The sequence below is a fragment of the Nerophis ophidion genome, linkage group LG10 (assembly GCF_033978795.1).
Source record: "Nerophis ophidion isolate RoL-2023_Sa linkage group LG10, RoL_Noph_v1.0, whole genome shotgun sequence".
Classification (NCBI taxonomy): Eukaryota; Metazoa; Chordata; class Actinopteri; order Syngnathiformes; family Syngnathidae; genus Nerophis; species Nerophis ophidion.
Window position 1 is genome coordinate 59,979,517 of NC_084620.1, and position 24,360 is coordinate 60,003,876.

The following is a 24,360-nucleotide window of genomic DNA, read 5'->3' on the forward strand; positions in this document are numbered from 1 at the left end:
TTGTGCACTGGTGCACAGTCATGTTGGAAGAGGAAGGGGCCCCGGTCCAAACTGTTTCCCACAAGGTGGGGAGCGGGGAATTGTCCAAAATGTTTTGGTTCAGGTCAGGACTCTGTGCAGGCCAGTCAAGATCAATCGACTGTGTTGCATGAAGCGAACCAGACAGATTGTGGTGAAAAACAGGAATAAGTAGTTATCTGATTAATGCCCGGAAGCAGGTGAGTATCCTGAACGCTAATCAGAGGCAGGTGAAACTCCTCAGCACCCGTGGTAACCAAAACACTGCTGAAACAGAACTAAGGTAGTATTTAACTTATTTAACTATTTCAATGTAAACAAGCAGCGTTGGTCTCGGCCCGCCTTTGGCTGCTGCCCCCGCGACCCAAACACGGATAAGCGTTAGAAGATGCATGGATAGTAGCTACTAATATTATAGGGTATTGTGTGTAGAATTTTGAGGACAAAAAAAGAATTAATTCCATTTCACATTGTCATTGTCTGCTGTTAGTCCGAAGGGTCCCAATACTTTTGCCTAGCGTTAGTCGTAAGTGTCCCAATACTTTTGTCCAGTGCTAGTCCTAAGTGTCCCATTGGTTTAAAAACAACACGTTATATTGGAATAATACATTTAAAAAATATATATTTTGTTGATATTTTATCAGTTTTTCAAATATTTTTATATATATATAATTAGGGTTATAACATTTAAAGAGTTTTAAATATACTTTCTTAAACGTAATCCAAATTACATTCAGATTTGTTTTGACACCACATTTTTGTCAATTTACAAACATTTTGCTATTATTTTAAAATATTTATTAGTACTAATTAAAAAAAAAAAGCATTTTTATTTTTTGTGGTAACCCAAAAATTAGCAGACAAATGTATTAAAAACCTGTGTAAAAAAAAAAAAAAAAGCAACAATAGAACAATTATCACATTATTTATTTTTGTTATTTACAATCATTTATATTACATTACTTAATACATTATGTGATTTGACATACTTAAAAAAACTGTGTATATGCATGAAGAATATACATCATAAAGTGCACACGTATTTGAAATAATACAAAAACAAAATGCACGAAAGTATAGAAAGCGTTTTACATTCGCAGTCTTTAGCCTTTTAAAATGGTTTTGTTATGATTATTAAACAGCCTTTCATAACGTACATACATAAGAAGTCGGTTACATTATATGAGTATTCTCCAATCCAAGTTCAAGTGGTAAAAAAAAAAATAATCAAATGCTCACTGGAGACTTTGCAGGTGTGTGCATGGATCTCACCTGAGCAGCTCAGGTAAGCAGGCCCTGGGATTACATGCGTGGTTTGTACGTGTATCGAATAGCGTGACGCTTACTAGCAGCTAGCCAGGTTATTACGGTAATCATTACAGCATAATGTGTTTGTTTGTGTGCAAGTTCTAGGTGTGAGGTTGAGGTGAGCACTAGAAGGCGCCGGGCACGTATCGATTGGACTGCAGCAGCGCCGTGAACTCCTGTTTGCGCTTCATCTGCACCATCAGCTTCAGGCTCATCACCATTAAAACAGCCTGAGGGGGCGGAAAGTCCAAATTAATTCCTTTTAAAGTTGGATTTTAAAGGCCTACTGAAAGCCACTGTTTTTATTGCATAATTCCACAGTATTCTGGACATCTGTGTTCCTGGATCTTTTGCAATTTGTTCAATTAATAATGGAGACATCAAAGAAGAAAGATGTATTGCAGCCGGGCTGTAGCAACACAAACACCGCCGGTGTTTCTTTGTTTGTTGTGAAGCTTTACTATGGAACAGAGCGGTCAAGCGAACATGGTTCCCTACCACATGTCACTACCACAATTGTGGTAATAAGTCGGCTCTTACCGTAGACATGAGCATTAAAACAGCCTGAGGGGGCGAAAAGTCCAAATTAATTCCTTTTTAAAGTTGGATTTAAAAGGCCTACTGAAAGCCACTACTAGCCACCACGCAGTCTGATAGTTTATATATCAATGATGAAATATTAACATTGCAACACATGCCAATACGGCCTTTTTAGTTTACTAAATTGCTAAATTACAATTTTAAATTTCCAGCGAGGTATCCTGTTGAAAACATTGTGGAATGATGACACGTGCGCATGGTTCACTGGTGGTAGCGGACATGTTCTCCCAGCACCAATCACGGCTAAAAGTTGTCGGTTTTTATCGCATACTTACACAGTATTCTGGACATCTGTGTTGCTGAATCTTTTGCAATTCGTTCAATTAATAATGGAGACGTCAAAGAAGAAAGATGTATTGCAGCCGGGCTGTAGCAACACAAACACCGCTGGTGTTTCTTTGTTTGTTGTGAAGCTCTACTATGGAACAGAGCGGTCAAGCGAACATGGTTCCCTACCACATGTCACCACCACAATTGTGGTAATAAGTTGGCTCTTACCGTAGACATGAGCAGAGCTCGTGTCGTTCCTCCTGCAGCTGTCAAAGAGGCAGCGGCTTTTTATTGGCTCCTCCATGGCTTCCCTCAGAGACACTGGCGGTCACCACACCCCTGCGACTTTCATGTATGTCTATATAATCTCACTAAAACACTAGTGTGGAAGGCTTCCTGGCCTCATCTTGTGGGTTGCGTGGGTCATGGAGGACAGACATCGCTAATCAGGTTTGACTCTTCTTTTATTTTTCAACAAAGCTGTCTTTCATCTGCTTTAGCACAATGTCCTTTGCGTGTTTCTCGGCAATTGTCTCTGTCCCTTTTGCCGTCTGTTCTGCAACCCCTTGTCCTTTCAGACTGCTGCCTTTTAACAGAACGACAGGTGATTAGATGACCACTTTCAGCTGTGTCATCCGCTCACCTGTCGCCAACCTTTGCCACACTCCGCTTCCCTGCAGGTGCGCAGGCCACGCCCACCACAACTAGTAACACAATAAGCAGATAAGGGATTTTCCATAATTATCCTAGTAAATGTGTCTAATAACATCTGAATCGCTCCCACAGACCTTGTCTTTTTTTTTTCTTCTAGTCCTTCACTCTCACTTTCCTCATCCACGAATCTTTCATCTTCGCTCAAATTAATGGGGGAAATCGTCGCTTTCTCGGTACGATTCACTCTAGCTGCTGGTGGCCGTGATTGTAAACAAATGTTCATATGTGAGGAGCTCCACAACCCGTGACGTCACGCGCACATCGTCTGCTACTTACGGTACAGGCAAGGCTTTTTTTATTAGCGACCAAAAGTTGCAAATATGACACATAGAATGTACCTGCTATCCCTGTTTGAATAGGAACATCTCATTTCAGTAGGCCTTTAAAAACAATGAACACATACCCAAAATTGCTCCAAAAAGTTTTTCGTCCTTCACTCTCACTTTCCTCATCCACAAATCTTTCATCTTCGCTCAAATTAATGGGGGAAATCGTCGCTTTCTCTGTACGATTCGCTCTAGCTACTGGTGGCCATGATTGTAAACAATGTTCATATGTGAGGAGCTCCACAACCCGTGACGTCACGCGCACATCGTCTGCTACTTCCGGTACAGGCCAGGCTTTTTTATTAGCAACCAAAAGTTGCAAACTTTATCATTGATGTTCTCTACTAAATCCTGTCAGCAAAAATATGGCAATATGGCGAAATGATCAAGTATTATCATGCTATCCCTGTTTAGATGAGAAAATTGCATTTCAGTAGGCCTTTAAAAACAATAATTTCTCAAAAAAGTTCATTATGTTCATTACTTTAAAAAAAACCCAACATACCCAAAAAATGCCGCTTCCAAATTTGATGCCCATTTCCAGTGAGAATCCTCGCTTGAGTGCAGAGATATAAATAGGGAGGCATGCCTGCGGATGAAAGCTTTAGTGGGATAAATAATTCCATTTTTGTCTCTCAAAGTGTGTTTTGTACCTCCTGATAAACATATTGGTTCTTTGGAGCCCCCAAGGTGGCGCTGCCTCGCAGTCGGATCTAATAAGGAGAAGACTGTCAGTACTGGCAGCGGCCACCAGAGGGCGAGGTTTTAAAGAAGGCCTAGTTGTCCATATAACACAATGACAATGTTATATTGCTCAATTATTTTACTTTATTTCAATTATTATGCAGAAATATGGGGAAATACATATCATAGCAACATAATGCCTTTATTTCTTCCACAGAAAAGAGTTATAAAGTTATAAAGTCATCTAAAATAATTTGTGTTAAAAAGAGGGCAGATAAATTTAAGAATATTATTCTTCCATCTGCTCCTTTCTGATCATGGAAATGTATAAGAAACAAAAAAACAATGAAAGTGTTAATTGTACCTGGCTTGTTTATATGCATGTTCATGAAAGGAATACAAATAAATGATGATGATGTGTTTACTTAGTTTTTAATTACTAATTTTAATAGTATTTTTTAAAATTAATTTCTCTAATTATAAAAATTTAATTTAAAAACATTGAAATAATGCAACATATTTTCTGCTGTATATTTTCAAAGTAGGATTTAGAGACCACACAAATCCACTCTTCATTAGGTCAGCATTACTAAAACTAAAAGACTTTGTAGAATTGAATACTCTATTAATGATGTTCAAAGTGAGAAATAAAGTCATTCCGAAGACATACAAAATGTATTTATGTTCACATCTGAAGATGAGAAGAGCATAAGAGTTTTCCTTGCCCTTATGTGGGCCTACCGAGGATGTCGTAGTGGTTTGTGCAGCCCTTTGAGACACTAGTGATTTAGGGCTGTATAAGTAAACATTGATTGATTGATTGATATGACTTTAAACATCCAAGAGTGCCAACAAAATTTGAAACAAACGTGCTTGTCTGTTGTTGCTGTGAAAGCATGGAATTCTCTAAAGCAGGGGTCACCAACCTTTTTGATTATTGCCAAGGGCTACCAGTTTGATACACACTTAAATGAATTGCCAGAAATAGCCAATTTGTACAATTTACCTTTAATAAATAAATCTATATATATATTTAAAAAAATTGGTATTTCTGTCTGTCATTCCGTCGTACATTTTTATTCCTTTTATGGAAGGTTTTTTGTAGAGAATAAATGAAGAAACAATCACTTAACAAAACGGTTTAAAAGAGGAGAAAACATGAAAAAAATGAAAATTATATTTTGAAACAGTTTATCTTCAATTTCGACTCTTTAAAATTCAAAATTCAACTGAAAAATATGAAGAGAAAAACTAGCTAATTTGAATCTTTTTGAAAAAAATTAAAAAAGGAATTTATGGAACATCATTAGACATGTTTTAAATAGGTTAAAATCCAATCTGCACTTTGTTAGAATATATAACAAATTGGACCAAACTATATTTCTAACAAAGACAAATCGTTATTTCTTCTAGATTTTCCAGAACAAAAATGTTAAAATAAATTCAAAAGACTTTGAAATAAGATTTAAATTTGATTCTACTGATTTTGTAGATTTGCCAGAATATTTTTGGGGAATTTTAATCATAATAAGTTTGAAGAAATATTTCACAAATATTCTTTGTCGAAAAAACAGAAGCTAAAATGAAGAATTAAATTAAAATGTATTTATTATTCTTTACAATAAAAAAAATAAATTCACTTGAACATTGATTTAAATTGTCAGGAAAGAAGAGGAAGGAATTTAAACGGCAAAAAGGTATATGTGTTTAAAAATCCTAGAATCATTTTTAAGGTTGTATTTCTTCTCTATAATTGTCTTTCTGAAAGTTATAAGAAGCAAAGTCAAAAACTAAATGAATTTATGTATTCAAATATTTTCTTGGATTTTCAAATTCTATTTGAGTTTTGTCTCTCTTAGAATTAAAAATGTCGAGCAAAGCGAGACCAGCTTGCTAGTAAATAAATACAATTTAAAAAATAGAGGCAGCTAACTGGTAAGTGCTGCTATTTGAGCTATTTTTAGAACAGGCCAGGGGGCGACTCATCTGGTCCTTACGGGCGACCTGGTGCCCGCGGGCACCGTGTTGGTGACCCCTGCTTTTAACAGACTTAAAAAGCTGTAAGAATATCTTTGAATTTAAAAAGAGTTATAAAAAGAGAAAACTGGAATTATATCGAACTGCATTTTGCTTTAGATTGGACGTGTCATTGTGAAAATGTTTAAAGGAAATTTAAAAAAATATGTTGGTGGAGGGAACAGTTATAAAGTCATCTAAAATAATTTGTGTTAAAAAGGGGGCAGGTAAATATAAGAATATTAGTCTTCCATCTGCTCCTTTCTGATCATGGAAATGTATACGAAACAAAAAAACAATAAAAGTGTTAATTGTACCTGGCTTGTTTATATGCATGTTCATGAAAGGAATACAAATACATGATGATGATGTGTTTACTTAGTTTTTAATTACTACATTTTATAGTATATTTTAAATTAATTGCTTTAGTCATAACATTTTTATTTAAAAACATTGAAATAATGCAACATATTTTCTGTTGTCACTACCCAGCAGCGGCCATCAGAGGGCGCGGTTTTAAAGAAGGCCGACGTTGTAGTCAGAGAAGAAGAAAGCAAACAGGAAGTGGCTACTTGAATTTTTCTTCTTTTTCAGCTAAAATGTGGCTTATAAATGTTGTAATCTTTGCATAAAGGACAAGACAGACTGGTGGTAAGTACAATCAATGTTTTGGATAGCTTTGTTACTTTTGGAGCAAGGTTTTAGACTACAAAAAGGACTTTGAATGTGAAAAAGGTTTAGTTAAGATAGGGGTGTCCAAACTTTTTCCACTGAGGGCCGCAGACTGAAAGATCAAAGCAAGCGGTGCTTCATATTTTTATTTTAAAAAACAATGCAATATATGTATAAAAATATACATTTAGGCCTCCATTCACTTATGATCCCGGCGACCCCAAAGTGTTCTGGTCCAAAAAAAATTAAAAATGTGTCATTATTCAGTATTATTATTTTCATTATTATGCAAGTTTTAAATCTCTAGGTCAGGGATCACCAACAAAACTCAGTCGACAGCAAAAAGTCGTCGTCGCAATTGTTGGATGTGACTTTAAAGCAGGGGTCACCAACTTGGTGCCCGTAAGGACCAGATGAGTCGCCCCCTGTTCTAAAAATAGCTCAAATAGCAGCACTTACCAGTGAGCTGCCTCTATTTTTTAAATTGTATTTATTTACTAGCAAGCTGGTCTCGCTTTGCTCGATATTTTTGATTCCAAGAGAACAAAACTCAAATAAAATTTGAAAATTCAAGAAAATATTTGAAAGACTTGGTCTTCACTTGTTTAAATAAATTCTTTTTTTTTTTTTTACTTTGCTTCTTATAACTTTCAGAAAGACAATTTTAGAGAAAAAATACAGCCTTAAAAAGGATTTGGGGATTTTTAAACACATATACCTTTTTACCGTTTAAATTCCTTCCTCTTCTTTCCTGACAATTTAAATCAATGTTCAAGTATTTTTGTTCATTATTGTAAAAAATAATAAATACATTTTAATTTAATTCTTCATTTTAGCTTCTGTTTTTTCGACGAAGAATATTTGTGAAATATTTCTTCAAACTTATTATGATTCAAATTTAAAAAAAATATTCTGGCAAATCTAGAAAATCTGTAAAATCAAATTTAAATCTTATTTCAAAGTCTTTTGAATTTCTTTCAAAATTTTTGTTCTGGAAAATCTAGAAGAAATAATGATTTGTCTTTGTTAGAAATATAGTTTGGTCCAATTTGTTATATATTTTAACAAAGTGCAGATTGGATTTTAACCTATTTAAAACATGTCATCAAAATTCTAAAATTAATCTTAATTAGGAAAACTTACTAATGATGTTCCATAAATTATTTTTTTATTTTTTTCAAAAAGATTTGAATTAGCTAGTTTTTCTCTTCATATTTTTTATTTTAAAGAGTCAAAATTGAAGATAAACTGTTCCAAAATGTAATTTTTTTTGTGTTTTCTCCTCTTTTAAACCGTTCAATTAATTGTTTTTTTTTATCATTTATTCTCTACAAAAAACCTTCCGTAAAAGGGAAAAAAATATACGACGGAATGACGGACAGAAATACCCTTTTTTTTAATATATAGATGTATTTATTAAAGGTAAATTGAGCAAATTGGCCATTTCTGGCAATTTATTTAAGTGTGTATCAAACTGGTAGCCCTTTGCATTAATCAGTACCCAAGAAGTAGCTCTTGCTTTCAAAAAGGTTGCAGACCCCTGATTTAGATCAACATTAGGAAAAAAAAAATGGAAAAAACACAAAATATGCAATATTTTCACCCAATAACTTTAAGGTGGAATATTTGAGATTATATAATAATTGGAGCTTTAATTTTGGATTATGATTCGTTATTATTTTTGGAGCAAGGACACTTAAAAACAAATCAAACTAAAATAATTGGGGATCCAAAAGTGTCCTACTCATTAAAGTGTTAAAAAATAAATTTTACATTTTTTACTGTTTACTTTTAGCACAAGAATCTTGAGAGCAACTTCAGATATATCCGTCAATTTTAAGTTTTATTGTTGTTTACATTTTTTGTTTGTATGTTTTAGGCCCTTCTTGAAAAAAAAAAACAGCTCAGTTTTTTATATGGAAAACACAAAATATGCAACATTTTCCCCAAAAAACATTTCAAAGTGGAATATTTAATGTGACGTAATTGAAGCCTTGAATAGGTCAATAATTCCTAATGACATTGATTTTGATTCATTATTATTTTTTAAAGAAAGAAACAGCCTGCATGGCAACTTTGTGTTATTAGAGTAAACATTGCAACATTTTCTTGTTACATTTCACCTGTTTGCTCTTTTATATCACTTTTTCTGTTTTTAATTTTTTTCAATTGTATTCTTAAAATGAGCCGTGGGGCCGTTAAAAAAATTCATTTTTAATTATTTTTACAAAGACAGTTATTAAATTCCACTAAAGTGCTTAGGGATCCAAAAGTGCGCCACTCATAAAAAGTAATGCTTTTTAAAAAATTTTTATTTTTCATTCAACACTTGCATCTCTATATCAGCTTCAGATAATATATTGTAATTGGTTTAGTATATTTATAATAACAATCAATAGGATAATTATCAATCAATCAATCAATGTTTATTTATATAGCCCCAAATCACAAATGTCTCAAAGGACTGCACAAATCATTACGACTACAACATCCTCGGAAGAACCCACAAAAGGGCAAGGAAAACTCACACCCAGTGGGCAGGGAGAATTCACATCCAGTGGGACGCCAGTGACAATGCTGACTATGAGAAACCTTGGAGAGGACCTCAGATGTGGGCAACCCCCCCTCTCTAGGGGACCGAAAGCAATGGATGTCGAGCGGGTCTAATTAGTATAATTATATAATCAGTATGGAATTTTTTTTTTCTAATTTTCATATTTTTCATGTTTTTATGTTTGTTGTATTTATGTCCTTTTTGTCCTTAAACCAATCAATAATTTATAGCAACATTGATTTTTATTCATTATTATTTTTTGAGAACTTATTTAAAAAATGATGTTATTAGAGTCAACAATGCAACTTTTTCTTGTTGCATTTCACCAATTTGCTCTTTTATTCCACTTTTTATTGTTTAAAAAAATATATATATTTTAGTATTTTTAGAATGATGTGCTGCGGGCTGGTAGAACATTAGCTGGGGGCCACACTTTGGACACCCCTGAGTTAAGACTTCTTTTAATCTTTTTAAAACAAGACAGTTCCTTGTTTTTCTATTTACTACATTATTGGTTGATTTATATGATCTTGTAAATATATATTTTTTTAAGGCAGCTAATGTGTTTACTTAGTTTTTAATTACTAAATTTAATAGTATTTGTTTTTAATTAATTTCTCTAATAGTTATTTTATTTAAAAACATTAAAATAATGCAACATATTTTCTGCTGTCATAACCCGGCAGCGGCCACCAGAGGGCGCGGTTTTAAAGAAGGCCGACGTTGTAGTCAGAGAAGAAGAAAGCAAACAGGAAGTGGCTGCTGGAGTTTTATCTTCTCTTTCAGCTAAAATGTGGCTTTTAAATGTTGTAATGTTTGTCCAAAGTGTGGCCCGGGGGCCATTTGTGGCCCCCAGCTAATGTTTTACCGGCCCGCAGAACATCATTCTAAAAATACTTTTTTAAACAACAAAAAGTGGAATAAAAGAGCAAATTGGTGAAATGCAACAAGAAAAAGTTGCATTGTTGACTCTAATAACATCATTTTTTAAATAATTTCTCAAAAAATAATAATGGATAAAAATCAATGTTGCTATAAATTATTGATTGATTTAAGGACGAAAAGGACATAAATACAAAAAACATATGAAAATTAGAAAAAATAAATTCCATACTAATTATACTATTACTTATTATACTAATTATCCTATTGATTGTTATTATAAAAATACTAAACCAATTACAATATATTATCTGAAGCTGATATCGAGATGTAAGTGTTGAATAAAAAAAAAAAAAAAGCATGACCTTTTTGGATCCCTAAGGATTTTAGTGGAATTTAATAACTGTCTTTGCTAAAAAAATTGAAAAAAAGGAAAAAATAATAATAAATTCAAATCAATTTTGCTATGAATTATTGACCTATTTAGGGATCCAATAACTTCACATTAAATATTTCACTTTGAAAATCTTTTTGGGAAAACTATTGTGTATTTTGCCTCAAAAAATAGGGTTTCGACAAAAAGCTCGTAAAAAGTAATAAAAATAATGAAGTAAAATTAGCGATTCAAGGGTTTTATGAAAAAAAAAATATATATATAATACTTATTTTGAACCTTGTTTAAGACTGAAACCATTCTGGGTGCTTAAGACCTAACTTGAGGGAGCCCCAACAATTAAAACAGAAAAGTGTATATTGTATTGGTTTTGAAAATGAAAAAATATCAACTTGGCCCCCGCCTGCTTTGATTTTTCAGAGTGCGGCCCTCAGAGGAAAAAGTTTGGACACCTCTGGCGTACAAGGACAACACAGACTGGTGGTGGTAAGTACAATCAATCTTTTAGATTGCTTTCTTACTTTTGCTGCAAGTTTTTGGACTACAAAAAAGGACTTTGAATGTGAAAAAGGTTTAGTTAAGACTTCTTTTAATCTTTTTAAAACAAGAGAGTTCCTTGGTTTTCTATTTATTACATTTTTGGTTGATTTATATGATCTTTTAAATATATATTTTTTTAGGCAGCTAATGTGTTTACTTACTTTTAATTACTATATTTAATAGTTTTTGTTTTTAATTAATTTCTCTATTTTTAATTATTTTATTTCAAAACACAAAAATAATGACTTTTACTGTTTTTTTAAATAAATAAATTATATTTTTTGTATAGTGAGTGGTTAATGTTTTTAGTCAATAATGTAATAGATTATCTCTTTTCCAAACAAAGCACATGTTTCATTTACTTTTTAAAGTTTTTAATGTTTAGAACTTTGAATATATTTAATTATAGACAAGGCTTTAAAATAGCAAAATAAATATGTTGACATTTAAGATAACATTATTCATGCTTTTATTTTTGGGGCGAGATATATTAGATTAAAAAAAATGATAATGTTTGGTGTTTCTTCCTTTTTTCAATTAAAAACAGCTGTTAATTTTTTTATTTAGATTAAAAAACATTAACAGACATATTTAATTAAAAATACTTAGCTTGTGTTTTTTTATTTTAAATAAACAGAGCAGCTGATGTTTTTATTTACTTTTAAAAATATTTAAATATATATATATATATATATATAATATAATACTGTATTATTTTGAAAATATATTGGAAATAACTGAAAATATTTATTTTGTAAATGTAAAAAAAAAAAAAACGAGAACATAAAGAAACCCAAAACAAAACAACAACAAGAAACAAGTAATAAAGTAAAATAACAAAGTAGTGATATTTTGAACATGTTTACAGTTACATGTTCACACTTTCACATTCTGACTTGTAAGAAGAAGCAGAGTTTATTTATTCCTACTCCTTTCCTGCCTGGAAATAATTTTAACGCAATTGTTCATTTCCTTTTTCGAATTCAAACATAACAACAATAAATAAAAGAATAAATAAATACATATCAATACAGTTTACATGAATAGGTAGTTAATTTACTGTATAGGTCACATCATTTACTGAATTTGTAATAAAAACCATTACTTAGTCATGATTTTTTTATTTTTATTCGAATAAACATATTTCAATAAAAATAATACTTGGCGTTAGTTCCTGTTTTCTTCAATTAAACGAGGCAGCGACTGTTTTTATTTATTTTTAGAAAGGCAAAATAATCTTTAAGAAAAACAATTACCATAACACTGACATATATATATATATATATATATATATATATATATATATATATATATATATATATATATATATATATATATATATATAATACTTAGTCATACATTTTCTTTTTTTTGTTTCTTTACAAAAAAAAATTTAAAACTTATTTGAATAAAAATAAAACTTGGCTTGTGTGTGTTTTTTTTTTTTTAAGTATACAAAGCAGTTATTGTTTTTATTTGGTTTTACAAATGCTTAAAAAAAAGCTAAAATAAGATTTTTTTTAAAAAACAATTACAATAACACTGAATTGAAAAAAAAAATGCTTAATTTTCCGTTTTCAGAATAAACATATTGAAATAAACATTAAACATGCCCTTTGTTGCTGTCTTTTAACTGAATGAGGCAAATAACTTTTTTTTTTAATTTAGTTTTAGAAATTGTGAAAAAAGCTACACTAATCTAAAGTAAAACCCGCACAAAAAAAATTACTATACATTGTATATTTTTAAAAAATTGTTTGTTACTCATTTTAATCTTTTTTTAAAGTCTAAAAAAAGGACAATAAACAATTTCATTTATTAAAAGTAGAACAAAACAATTAAAAAGTAATAATTGTTTTCTTACATCGTTTTAGTACCTACCTAATTTAAAAACATTAAAGTATATGAATAAAAAAAAACACATATATATAAATATATATATTTTATATATATATACAGAGGTGGGTAGTAACGCGCTACATTTACTTTGTTACATCTACTTGAGTAACTTTTGGGATAAATTGTACTTCTAAGAGTAGTTTTAATGCAACATACTTTTACTTTTACTTGAGTATATTTATAGAGAAGAAACGCTAATTTTACTCCGCTCCATTTATCTACATTCAGCACGCTACTCGCTACTTTTTTTTTTTATCGATCTGTTAATGCACGCTTTGTTTGTTTTGGTTTTGTCAGACACGCATTCAAAGTAGGATACGCATGCCTGCGTTTCACCAATCAAATGCAGTCAATGGTGACGTTGCACCAATCAAACAGAGCCAGGCGGTCACATGACCCGACAAGTTAAAAAACGTATTGGGGTGTTACCATTTAGTGGTCAATTGTACAGAATATGTACTGTACTGTGCAATCTACTTATAAAAGTTTCAACCAATCAATCAAAAGTGTAAAGTATAAAAGACACTTTTTATTTCAACCGTACTTCCCGTCAAAAGCCTAAAGACTGATCGCACAGTTCCTGTCTTCACAATAAAAGCGCCGCTCCATCGCGCCTACGTTAACAAAATAAGAGTCTCCGAAAGCCAGAGCAAACAAGCTAGCAAGCTATGGAGTTTGCCGCCAATGTATTTCTTGTAAAGTGTATAAAAACGAATATGGAAGCTGGACAAATAAAATGCCAAAAACCAACGACTTTCATGTGGTATTAGACAGAAAAGAAAAACTTATTTTTCTCCTCCATTTGAAAACTGGGACGTTATCAGCACTATACTGTCTGATTCCAATCAATGCAAGTCATCAGAATCAGGTAATACACCAACTTATATTCTTGTCTTCATGAAAGATAGGAATCTATATGTTAAACATGCATGTATATTCATTAAAACACCTTCAACATGTAAACAAAAACGGCAAAATAAATACATATAAATTATATACTACATATATAAATGTATTTATATATATATACATATATATATATATATATATATATATATATATATATATATATGATATGTGTGTGTATAAATGATATGTGTGTGTGTGTATATACGAGGTAGATCACCTCGACTTGGTCATTTATTAAGTAATTGATAAACAAGTTGAAAAACTTATTGGGGTGTTACCATTTAGTGGTCAATTGTACGGAATATGTACTGTACTGCAATCTACTAATACAAGTTTCAATCAATCAATCAATCGATGAATGCCTACTGAGCCTATGGTGCTGTTAAGTTATTGTGGCTCAATTTGCCTTAATTTTTTTTTATTTTAATGTATTATTATTTAATATATATTATTGTTTTAGTTGCTTAAGAGATATTCCTGGCTCTGAATTTGCTCATTGCTATTTTTATGTTTTTGTGCATTATTTGTTGCCGTAATCATTAAAGAAACAGGTTACTCATCAGTTACTCAGTACTTGAGTAGTTTTTTCACAACATACTTTTTACTTTTACTCAAGTAAATATTTGGGTGACTACTCCTTACTTTTACTTGAGTAATACATCTCTAAAGTAACTGTACTCTTACTTGAGTACAATTTCTGGCTACTCTACCCACCTCTGGACATATATATATATATATATATATATATATATATATACACATATATATATATATATATATATATATATATATACATTTTTTTTTTCATTTTATTTTATTTGAGCAAACTTAAAAGTATTCCAAAGACATACTCACACATTTACCCGGCGACTGACAATGACAAGATGCAGGAATGGAGGCCCCCCAGTCTTTGTAGCCTTCAATGAGTCCGCAGCACTTAAACTACAGAACCATCACACAATCAGCAAACACTCCAAGTATTTATATTACGTGTTCAATGTGGATATATTCAGTATATATATATATATATTTATGTATATATTAGGGATGCACCGATTAATCGGTAACCGAATATATTCGGCCAAATATGGCAAAAAAAGCCACATTCAGCCTTCGGTGGAATGAGTTAAAAACAAGGCCGAATAGTGGCGTGTGACGCAATTTTTTGACGCGGTGACGCAATCAACCAACGTGCAGTGACGTTGGGATATGTTGTGTACCTGTATAAGTGTATGAGGTTACAAGCACACACTTATTGAGATTTAGTGGGGCCTCTGTTTACATTATTAGCCTGTTGTGTAGGCTACCTGTATAAGTGTATGAGGTTACAAGCACACACTTAATTGAGATTTACTTGAGCCTTCTGTTTACATTATTAGCATATCTACTGTGGCTAAGCAGACTTTTGCCAAAAGGACAATAATTCATTTGTTGTGTGTTTATCCACTTTAAAGCACTTTATTTTTTTTTGGAATGCATGTTTTGTTTAAAGGCCTAATATATCCCTAATATATATATATATGTATATATGTATGTATGTATAGTGCTCACATGTGCTTGAATACTGTGAAGTAAGGTCCTGTTGACCTTGCTGGGCGCACTCAGCGGCATCATGGACAACAACTTGGTCTCCTCTCTCGCCACTCCTGTCTGAAAACAAAAGCGTATTTCCCACGACCTTGAAAGGAGCAGACGCCACGGTGAGGATGCACACCTCGTAAATATCCTGGTAACTCAGGGCTGTTTTCACGATGATGGTCTGACTGGCCGCCGCCATCCCGGCTGCAAACTGTACACAGCAGAGACACCCGGGTTGTTGCACGCTTGTGTTGCAGACTGTGAGGCAGGCGGGACATGAGTTACCAGGATCAAACACCACCTCTTCCCCCGGAAGGCTCCGTACACGCCGAGCAGGGACAGAAGCAGGCAGGACGTCTCCAGGATGTAGAGAATCACCACCGACGTATTGGACACCAGCTGAGGAAACACACACCTTTTATCCTCCTAAATACAAACCCTGTTTCCATATGAGTTGGGAAATTGTGTTAGATGTAAATATAAACAGAATACAATGATTTGCAAATCCTTTTCAACCCATATTCAGTTGAATATGCTACAAAGACAACATATTTGATGTTCAAACTCATAAACGTGACAAAAAAGTTGGAAAAGGTGGCAATAAATACTGATAAAGTTGAGGAATGCTCATCAAACACTTATTTGGAACATCCCACAGGTTTGCAGGCGAATTGGGAACAGGTGGGTGCCATGATTGGCTATAAAAACAGCTTCCCAAAAAAATGCTCAGTCTTTCACAAGAAAGGATGGGGCGAGGTACACCCCTTTGTCCACAACTGCGTGAGCAAATAGTCAAACAGTTTAAGAACAACCTTTCTCAAAGTGCAATTGGAAGAAATTTAGGGATTTCAACACCTACGCTCCATAATATCATCAAAAGGTTCAGAGAATCTGGAAAAATCACTCCACGTAAGCGGCATGGCGGGAAACCAACATTGAATGACCGTGAATTTCGATTCGTCAGATGGCACTGTATCAAAACAGACATCAATCTCTAAAGGATATCACCACATGGGCTCAGGAACACTTCAGAAAACCATTGTCACTAAATACAGTTTGTCGCTACATCTGTAAGTGCAAGTTAAAGCTCTACTATGCAAAGCGAAAGCCATTTATCAACAACATCCAGAAACGCCGCCGGCTTCTCTGGGCCCGAAATCATCTACGATGGACTGATCCAAAGTGGAAAAGTGTTCTGTGGTCTGACAAGTCCACATTTCAAATTGTTTTTGGAAATATTCGACATTGTGCCATCCGGACCAAAGGGGAAGCGAACCATCCAGACTGTTATCGACGCAAAGTGTAAAAGCCAGCATGTGTGATGGTATGGGGGTGCATTAGTGCCCAAGGCATGGGTAACTTACACATCTGTGAAGGCACCATTAATGTACATACAGGTTTTGGAACAACATATGCTGCCATCTAAGCGCCGTCTTTTTCATGGACGCCCCTGCTTATTTCAGCAAGACAATGCCAAGCTACATTCAGCACGTGTTACAAAAGCGTGGCTTCGTTAAAAAAAGAGTGTGGGTACTTTCCTGGCCCGCCTGCAGTCCAGACCTGTCTCCCATTGAAAATGTGTGGTGCATTATGAAGCGTAAAATAGGACAGCGGAGACCCCGGACTGTTGAAGGACTGAAGCTCTACATAAAACAAGAATGGGAAAGAATTCCACTTTCAAAGCTTCAACAATTAGTTTCCTCAGTTCCCAAACGTTTATTGAGTGTTGTTAAAAGAAAAGGTGATGTAACACAGTGGTGAACATGCCCTTTCCCAACTACTTTGGCATGTGTTGCAGCCATGAAATTCTAAGTAAATTATTATTTGCCCAAAAAAATAAAGTTCATGAGTTTGAACATCAAATATGTTGTCTTTGTAGCATATTCAACTGAATATGGCTTGAAAAGGTTTTGCAAATCATTGTATTCTGTTTATATTTACATCTGACACAATTTCCCAACTCATATGGAAACAGGGTTTGTACTATCACTATCCTACTCTTCTTCTACGTGTGTTTATTTTTGTATTTCATTGAATTTTACCCATTGTAGTTGCTAAATACGACACGTGCACTAATATAGACCATGGCTAGGATTCTTGAATTAAGACTACCAGGATGCCACACGGCTGTAAAGGGGGTCAAAGGTGAGGGTCAGATGTAAAGTGGCGTCCATGTGAAGATAAGTCACTGTCTGGCTCAAGGACACACACACACACACACACACACACACACACACACACACTGGGAGAAGCTCGAGTCCTGTGGTTCTTAAACTGTGGTACGTCAACCACAGTGTTACTGTTCAAAGTAGTGTTACAACGGCCAAAAAAGTTAAATATACTTGTTAATAAATAAAACATCTGCCTTGTTTTTAATGAATACTCAGGCCTACTACTCCAGCGGGCACAAGACATTGAAACAACGTTAAGAACTTGTTGGATTAGGTCCTGACGTTGAAACAACGTGCTTTTTTGACAACATTTAATCCAATTTGGGTTCTGACGTTGATTTGACCGTTGAATTTTGGTCATTTTCCAACCAGCATTCTACAACACAAATACAACGTTGAAACAACCTGCTTTTTGGCGACGTTTATTCAAAGTCAGGTTGTGACGTTAGTTTGACCGTTGAAATGTGGTCATTTTCCAACCAGTATTTTACAACACAAATACAACATTGAAAAAACATGCTTTTTGACGCCGTTTAATCAATGTCAGCTTGTGACGTGGATTTGACCGTTGAAATGTGGTCATTTCCCAACCCGTCATGTAAAATAAAAGATTCAATGTTAAAATGATATACGATTTGATTAGATTTTATTAATGTTTAGTTCTGATGTTAGTTTGACTGCAAGAGTGCACACTTCCCACTGATGATGTCACGTTATCGATGGGAAAATGCATTTTACAACAATATGATTTACCTGAGCGGCTAGGAGACACAACATTAAAATGGATTTGAAAGGGCAGATTTAAAAAATTTAAATTAAAAACAAAATAAAATAGTTACTTTATTTTTTCCATAACTAAGGACTTCCCGCGGGCTGGATTTTGGACGCTGGCAAGCCGTAGTTTGGGGGACCCCTGGGTTAGAATGTCCGCCCTGAGGTGGGTAGGTTGTGAGTTTAAATCCGGACCGAGTCATACCAAAGACTATAAAAAAAGGACACATTACCTCCCTGCTTGAAACTCAGCATCAAGGGTTGAAATTGGGGGTTAAATCACCCAAAAAGATTCCGGGGGGCAGCCACCGCTGCTGCTCACTGCTCCCCTCACCACCCAAGGGGTCATACTTGCCAACGGCGTGGTGCAGTTGGGAGGGTTCCTGGTTCAATCCCCACCTTCTACCAACCTCGTCACGCCCGTTGTGTCCTTGAGCAAGACACTTCACCCTTGCTCCTGATGGGTGCTGGTTAGGGCCTTGCATGGCAGCTCCCTCCATCAGTGTGTGAATGTGTGTGTGAATGGGTAAATGTGGAAGTAGTGTCAAAGCGCTTTGAGTACCTTGAATGTAGAAAAGCGCTATACAAGTACAACCCATTTACCATTTAACCTTGAGACATCCAATTTCAGTGTGTGTGGGGCGTGGCCAGAGGTGGGGCGGGGGCGTGTTTAAGAGGGGAGGAGTATATTTACACCTAGAATTCACCAAGTCAAGTATTTGTTATATATAGAGAGAGAGAGAGAGAGAGAGAGAGAGAGAAATACTTGACTTTCAGTGAATTCTAGCTATATATATATGTATTTTTTTTTTTTTTTTTAAAGAAATACTTGAATTTTTTCTTGAGCCAAGTGTTTTCTGATGTGGAACTTGGTTTCAAATAAGTCAGAGATAGAGAACCACTGGTTTAGTCTTCATAGACTTGCACTCCTACAAACCCCGTTTCCATATGAGTTGGGAAATTGTGTTAGATGTAAATATAAACAGAATACAATGATTTGCAAATCCTTTTCAAGCCATATTCAGTTGAATATGCTACAAAGACAACATATTTGAGGTTCAAACTGATAAAAATAATTTTTTTGTGCAAATAATAATTAACTTAGAATTTCATGGCTGCAACACGTGCCAAAGTAGTTGGGAAAGAGCATGTTCACCACTGTGTTACATCACCTTTTCTTTTAACAACACTCAATAAATGTTTGGGAACTGAGGAAACTAATTGTTGAAGCTTTGAAAGTGGAATTCTTTCCCATTCTTGTTTTATGTAGAGCTTCAGACCTTCAACAGTCCGGGGTCTTCGCTGTCGTATTTTACGCTTCATAATGCGCCACACATTTTCCATGGGAGACAGGTCTGGACTGCAGGCGGGCCAGGAAAGTACCCGCACTTTTTTTTTACGAAGCGACGCTGTTGTAACACGTGGCTTGGCATTGTCTTGCTGAAATAAGCAGGGGCGTCCATGATAACGTTGCTTGGATGACAACATATGTTGCTCCAAAACCTGTATGTACCTTTCAGCATTAATGGTGCCTTCACAGATGTGTAAGTTACCCATGCCTTGGGCACTAATGCACCCCCATACCATCACACATGCTGGCTTTTCAACTTTGCGCCTATGACAATCCAGATGGTTATTTTCCTCTTTGTTCCGGAGAACACCACGTCCTCTGTTTCCAAATATAATTTGAAATGTGGACTCGTCAGACCACGGAACACTTTTCCACTTTGCATCAGTCCATCTTAGATGAGCTCGGGCCCAGCGAAACAAGCGGCGTTCCTTGGTGTTGTTGATAAATAGGTTTTGCTTTCCATAGTAGAGTTTTAACTTGCACTTACAGATGTAGCGACCAACTGTAGTTACTGACAGTGGTTTTATGAAGTGTTCCTGAGCCCATGTGGTGATATCCTTTGATGCAGTACCGCCTGAGGGATCAAAAGTCCGTAATATCATCGCTTAGGTGCACTGATTTCTCCAGATTCTCTGAACTTTTTGATGATTTTACGGACCGTAGATGGTAAAATCCCTAAATTTCTTGCAATAGCTCGTTGAGAAATGTTGTTCTAAAACTGTTCGACAATTTGTTTACAAATTGGTGACCCTCACCCCATCCTTGTTTGTGAATTACTTAGCATTTCATTGAAGCTGTTTTTATAGCCAATCATGACACCCACCTGTTCCCAATTAGCCTGCACACCTGTGGGATGTTACAAATAAGTGTTTGATGAGCATTCCTCAACTTTATCAGTATTTATTGCCACCTTTCCCAACTTCTTTGTCACGTTTATGAGTTTGAACATCAAATATGTTGTCTTTGTAGCATATTCAATTGAATATGGGTTGAAAAGGATTTGCAAATCATTGTATTCTGTTTATATTTACATCTAACCCAATTTCCCAACTCATATGGAAACGCGGTTTGTATTTTTGCCGTTGATGAAAGTCCTACCTGGCCCGCTTGCAAGAGGTCCCGATGGGCGGCCGCTGTCATGGTCAACATGATGAAACACGGCGCCTAAAAGAGGAGACAAACAACCAAAGTAACGCTTTAGAAAAACAACACTTTCGCAAGTCCGCACCATCACCTTAGAACAGGGTTTTTCAACCACTGTGCCGCGGCACACCAGTGTGCCTTGAGATATAGTCTGGTGTGCTGTGGGAGATTATCTAATTTTCACCTATTTTGGGTTAAAAATATTTTATGGGCAATTATCTAATTTCACCTATTTGGCAATTATCTAATTTCACCTATTTTGATTAAAAATATTTTACGCAAACCAGTAATTACAATCCGCAAATAATGTGCCATTGGGGAGTGTCTGTATTGTCTAGAAATCGCCAGAGTAATCGTGTAATACTCTTCCATATCAGTAGGTGGCAGCCGGTAGCTAATTGCTTTGTAGATGTCGGAAACAGTGGGAGGCAGGGTGCAGGTAAAATTGTGTCTAATGTTTAAACCAAAAATAAACAAAAGGTGAATTCCCTTAGGAAAAGGCATTGAAGCTTAGGGATGGTTATGCGGAACAAAACTAAAACTGAACTGGCTACAAAGTAAACAAAAATAAATGCTGTACGACAGCAAAGACTTACTGTGGAGCAAAGACAAACCACAATGTACATCCTGACATGACATGACACTCAACAATGTCCCCACAAAGAAGGATAAAAGCGACCAAAATATTCTTGATTTCTAAAACAAAGTGGATGTGGGAAATATCGCTCAAAGGAAGACATGAAACTGCTACAGGAAAATACCAGAAAAAGAGAATAAGCCACCAAAATAGGAGCGCAAGACAAGAAATCAACTACTAAACACAGGAAAACAGCAAAAAACTCAAAATATGTCAAGGTGTGATGAGACTGGAGGTGACAGTACACCTACTTTGAGACAAGAGCTATAGTGATGCATGCTTACTTGTGCTTTAAAGCAGGGGTCAGCAACCTTTTAGAAACCAAGAGCTACTTCTTGGGTACTGATTAATGCCAAGGGCTACCAGTTTGATACACACTTAAATAAATTGCCAGAAATAGCCAATTTGCTCAATTTACCTTTAATAAATAAATCTATATATATATGAAAAAATGGGTATTTCTGTCTGTCATTCCGTCGTACCTTTTTGTTCCTTTTACGGAAGGTTTTTTGTAGAGAATAAATTATAAAAAAAACAAACACTTAAATGAACGGTTTAAAAGAGGAGAAAACACGAAAAAAATGAAAATTAAATTTTGAAACATAGTTTATCTTCAATTTCGACTCTTTAAAATTAAAAATTCAACCCAAAAATTTGAAGAGAAAAACTAGCTAATTCAAATCTTTTTGAAAAAATTAAAACAATAATTTATGGAACATCATTAGTAAATTTTACTGATTTAAGATTAATTTTAGAATTTTGATGACATGTTTTAAATAGGTTAAAATCCAATCTGCACTTTGTTAGAATATATAACAAATTGGACCAAGCTATATTTCTAACAAAGACAAATCATTATTTCTTCTACATTTTCCAGAACAAAAATTTTAAAAGAAATTCAAAATACTTTGAAATAAGATTTAAATTTGATTCTAAAGATTTTTTAGATTTGCCAGAATATATATTTTTTTATTTTAATCATAAGTTTGAAGAAATATTTCACAAATATTCTTCATCGAAAAAAACAGAAGCTAAAATGAAGAATTAAATTAAAATGTATTTATTATTCTTTACAATATAATAAAAATATTAATTGACTTGAAAATGTATTTAAATTGTCAGAAAGAAGAGGAAGGAATTTAAAAAGTAACAAGGTATATGTGTTTAAAAATCCTAAAATCCTTTTTAAGGTTGTATTTTTCTCTAAAATTGTCTTTCTGAAAGTTATAAGAAGCAAAGTAAAAAAAATAAATGAATTTATTTAAACAAGTGAATATTTTCTTGGATTTTCAAATTCTATTTGAGTTTTGTCTCTCTTAGAATTAAAAATGTCGAGCAAAGCGAGACCAGCTTGCTAGTAAATAAATAACATTTAAAAAATAGAGGCAGCTCACTGGTAAGTGCTGCTATTTGAGCTATTTTTAGAACAGGCCAGCGGGCGACTCATCTGGTCCTTACGGGCTTTAAAGTCACATCCGACAATTGCGACGACGACTTTTTACTATCGACTAAGTTTTGTTTTTTAGTGATTAATGCTGATGATGTGCCTCTGGGATTTTCCAACGCAAAAAAAATGTGCCTTGGCTCAAAAAAGGTTGACAAACGCTGTGGTATATGATGCTGGCTGGCCACGCCCTTATCCTGTGACGTCACGCAGGATGCTGCGTTCAATGTGCATTACAGTGTAGTCCCGCTAAAAGCAACACGACAAACACGGCAAAGGCGCCTAAAGGCCTGTTTGCACAACTTGCGTCCATCCCAGCACCTACCATCTTCATCTCAGCACCTACCATGTTGACCACACAGGCGAATATAAACGGCCTCTTTAGGCTGGTCTTGTCCGCCACCACGACCACGGTGTTCCGCTGCATGTCGCCGCCGCAGACCCCCAGCTTCGACGAGGAGAAGACAAGATGCTGGAGAGAAGAGGGAAGGCGCCACACCAACCAAATGTGTGTGTGAGTGTGTGAGTGTGTGTGATGATATTGAAGGATGTAACGGCATCCGAGTGTGACGTCACTGCGTTGGCTGGCAAGAGGACCGTGTTGCCTTGAGGGACACTCGGAATTCCCGGACATCAAGGATGGTTGTTAAAAGAAACGCGAATTGTTGGTAAATGTTATCAAGGACGACGAAGTGATGAAAGGAAGGGCATATTCTTGATGGTTTCGGACAAAAAAAAAAGGAGCATCTTTTTGCAATTTATGAATGGATGGCAAGAGAACCGTGTTGCCTTGAGGGACACCGTGTTGCCTTGAGGGACACTCGGAATTCCCGGACATAGAGGGATGGCTGTTAAAAGAAACGCGAATTGTTGGTAAATGTTATCAAGGACGACGAAGTGACAAAAGCAAGGGCATATTCTTGATGGTTTCGGACAAAAAAGGAGCATATTTTTGCAATTTATGAATGGATGACAAGAGAACCGTGTTGCCTTGAGGGACACTCGTAATTCCCGGACATCGAGGGATGGCTGTTAAAAGAAACGCGAATTGTTGGTAAATGTGATCAAAGACAAAAAAAGGAGCATCTTATTGCAAATTATGAAAGCCATCAACTGTCATCATTCCTTTCTGGGGATAGGTTGATTGGAAAAACTAAATTGCTCAGACTCCCAAAATGTAACACGGAACGACACAGGAGGTCCTTCATACCGATTTTGGGAGGTGCGGGGGGTGGGGGCGTGGTCGGGGGTAGGGCGGAGGCGTGGTTGGGGCGGGGGCGTGGTTAAGAGGGGAGGAGTATATTTACATCTACAATTCACCAACTCTAGTATTTCATATATATATATATATATCCATCCATCCATCCATTTTCTACCGCTTATTCCCTTTTGGGCTCGCGGGGGGCGCTGACGCCTATCTCAGCTACAATCGTATGAAATACTCGACTTTCAGTGATTTCTAGCTATATATACTTATTT

The 24,360-nt window shown here is 34.9% G+C and overlaps 1 protein-coding gene and 1 long non-coding RNA gene across 2 annotated transcripts; one reads left to right on the forward strand and one right to left on the reverse strand.

Moving 5' to 3' along the window:
- Nucleotides 1-940: 940 nt before the first annotated feature.
- LOC133561086 (tetraspanin-8-like) lies at nucleotides 941-23,461 on the reverse strand. Its single transcript, XM_061914298.1, has 9 exons — nucleotides 23,228-23,461; nucleotides 20,756-20,821; nucleotides 15,650-15,763; nucleotides 15,501-15,575; nucleotides 15,338-15,436; nucleotides 14,642-14,728; nucleotides 3,890-3,949; nucleotides 3,742-3,825; nucleotides 941-1,556 (listed from the first exon to the last, which is right to left on the reverse strand). Exons 1-9 carry the CDS (start codon nucleotides 23,306-23,308, stop codon nucleotides 1,452-1,454), a joined length of 771 nt encoding a protein of 256 aa, XP_061770282.1. The 5' UTR covers nucleotides 23,309-23,461; the 3' UTR covers nucleotides 941-1,451.
- On the forward strand, nucleotides 6,437-17,238 carry LOC133561090 (uncharacterized). The gene is made up of 4 exons (XR_009808575.1): nucleotides 6,437-6,587; nucleotides 10,859-10,924; nucleotides 15,359-15,486; nucleotides 15,586-17,238. It is a non-coding gene; the product is annotated as an uncharacterized LOC133561090 (long non-coding RNA).
- Nucleotides 23,462-24,360: the final 899 nt, after the last annotated feature.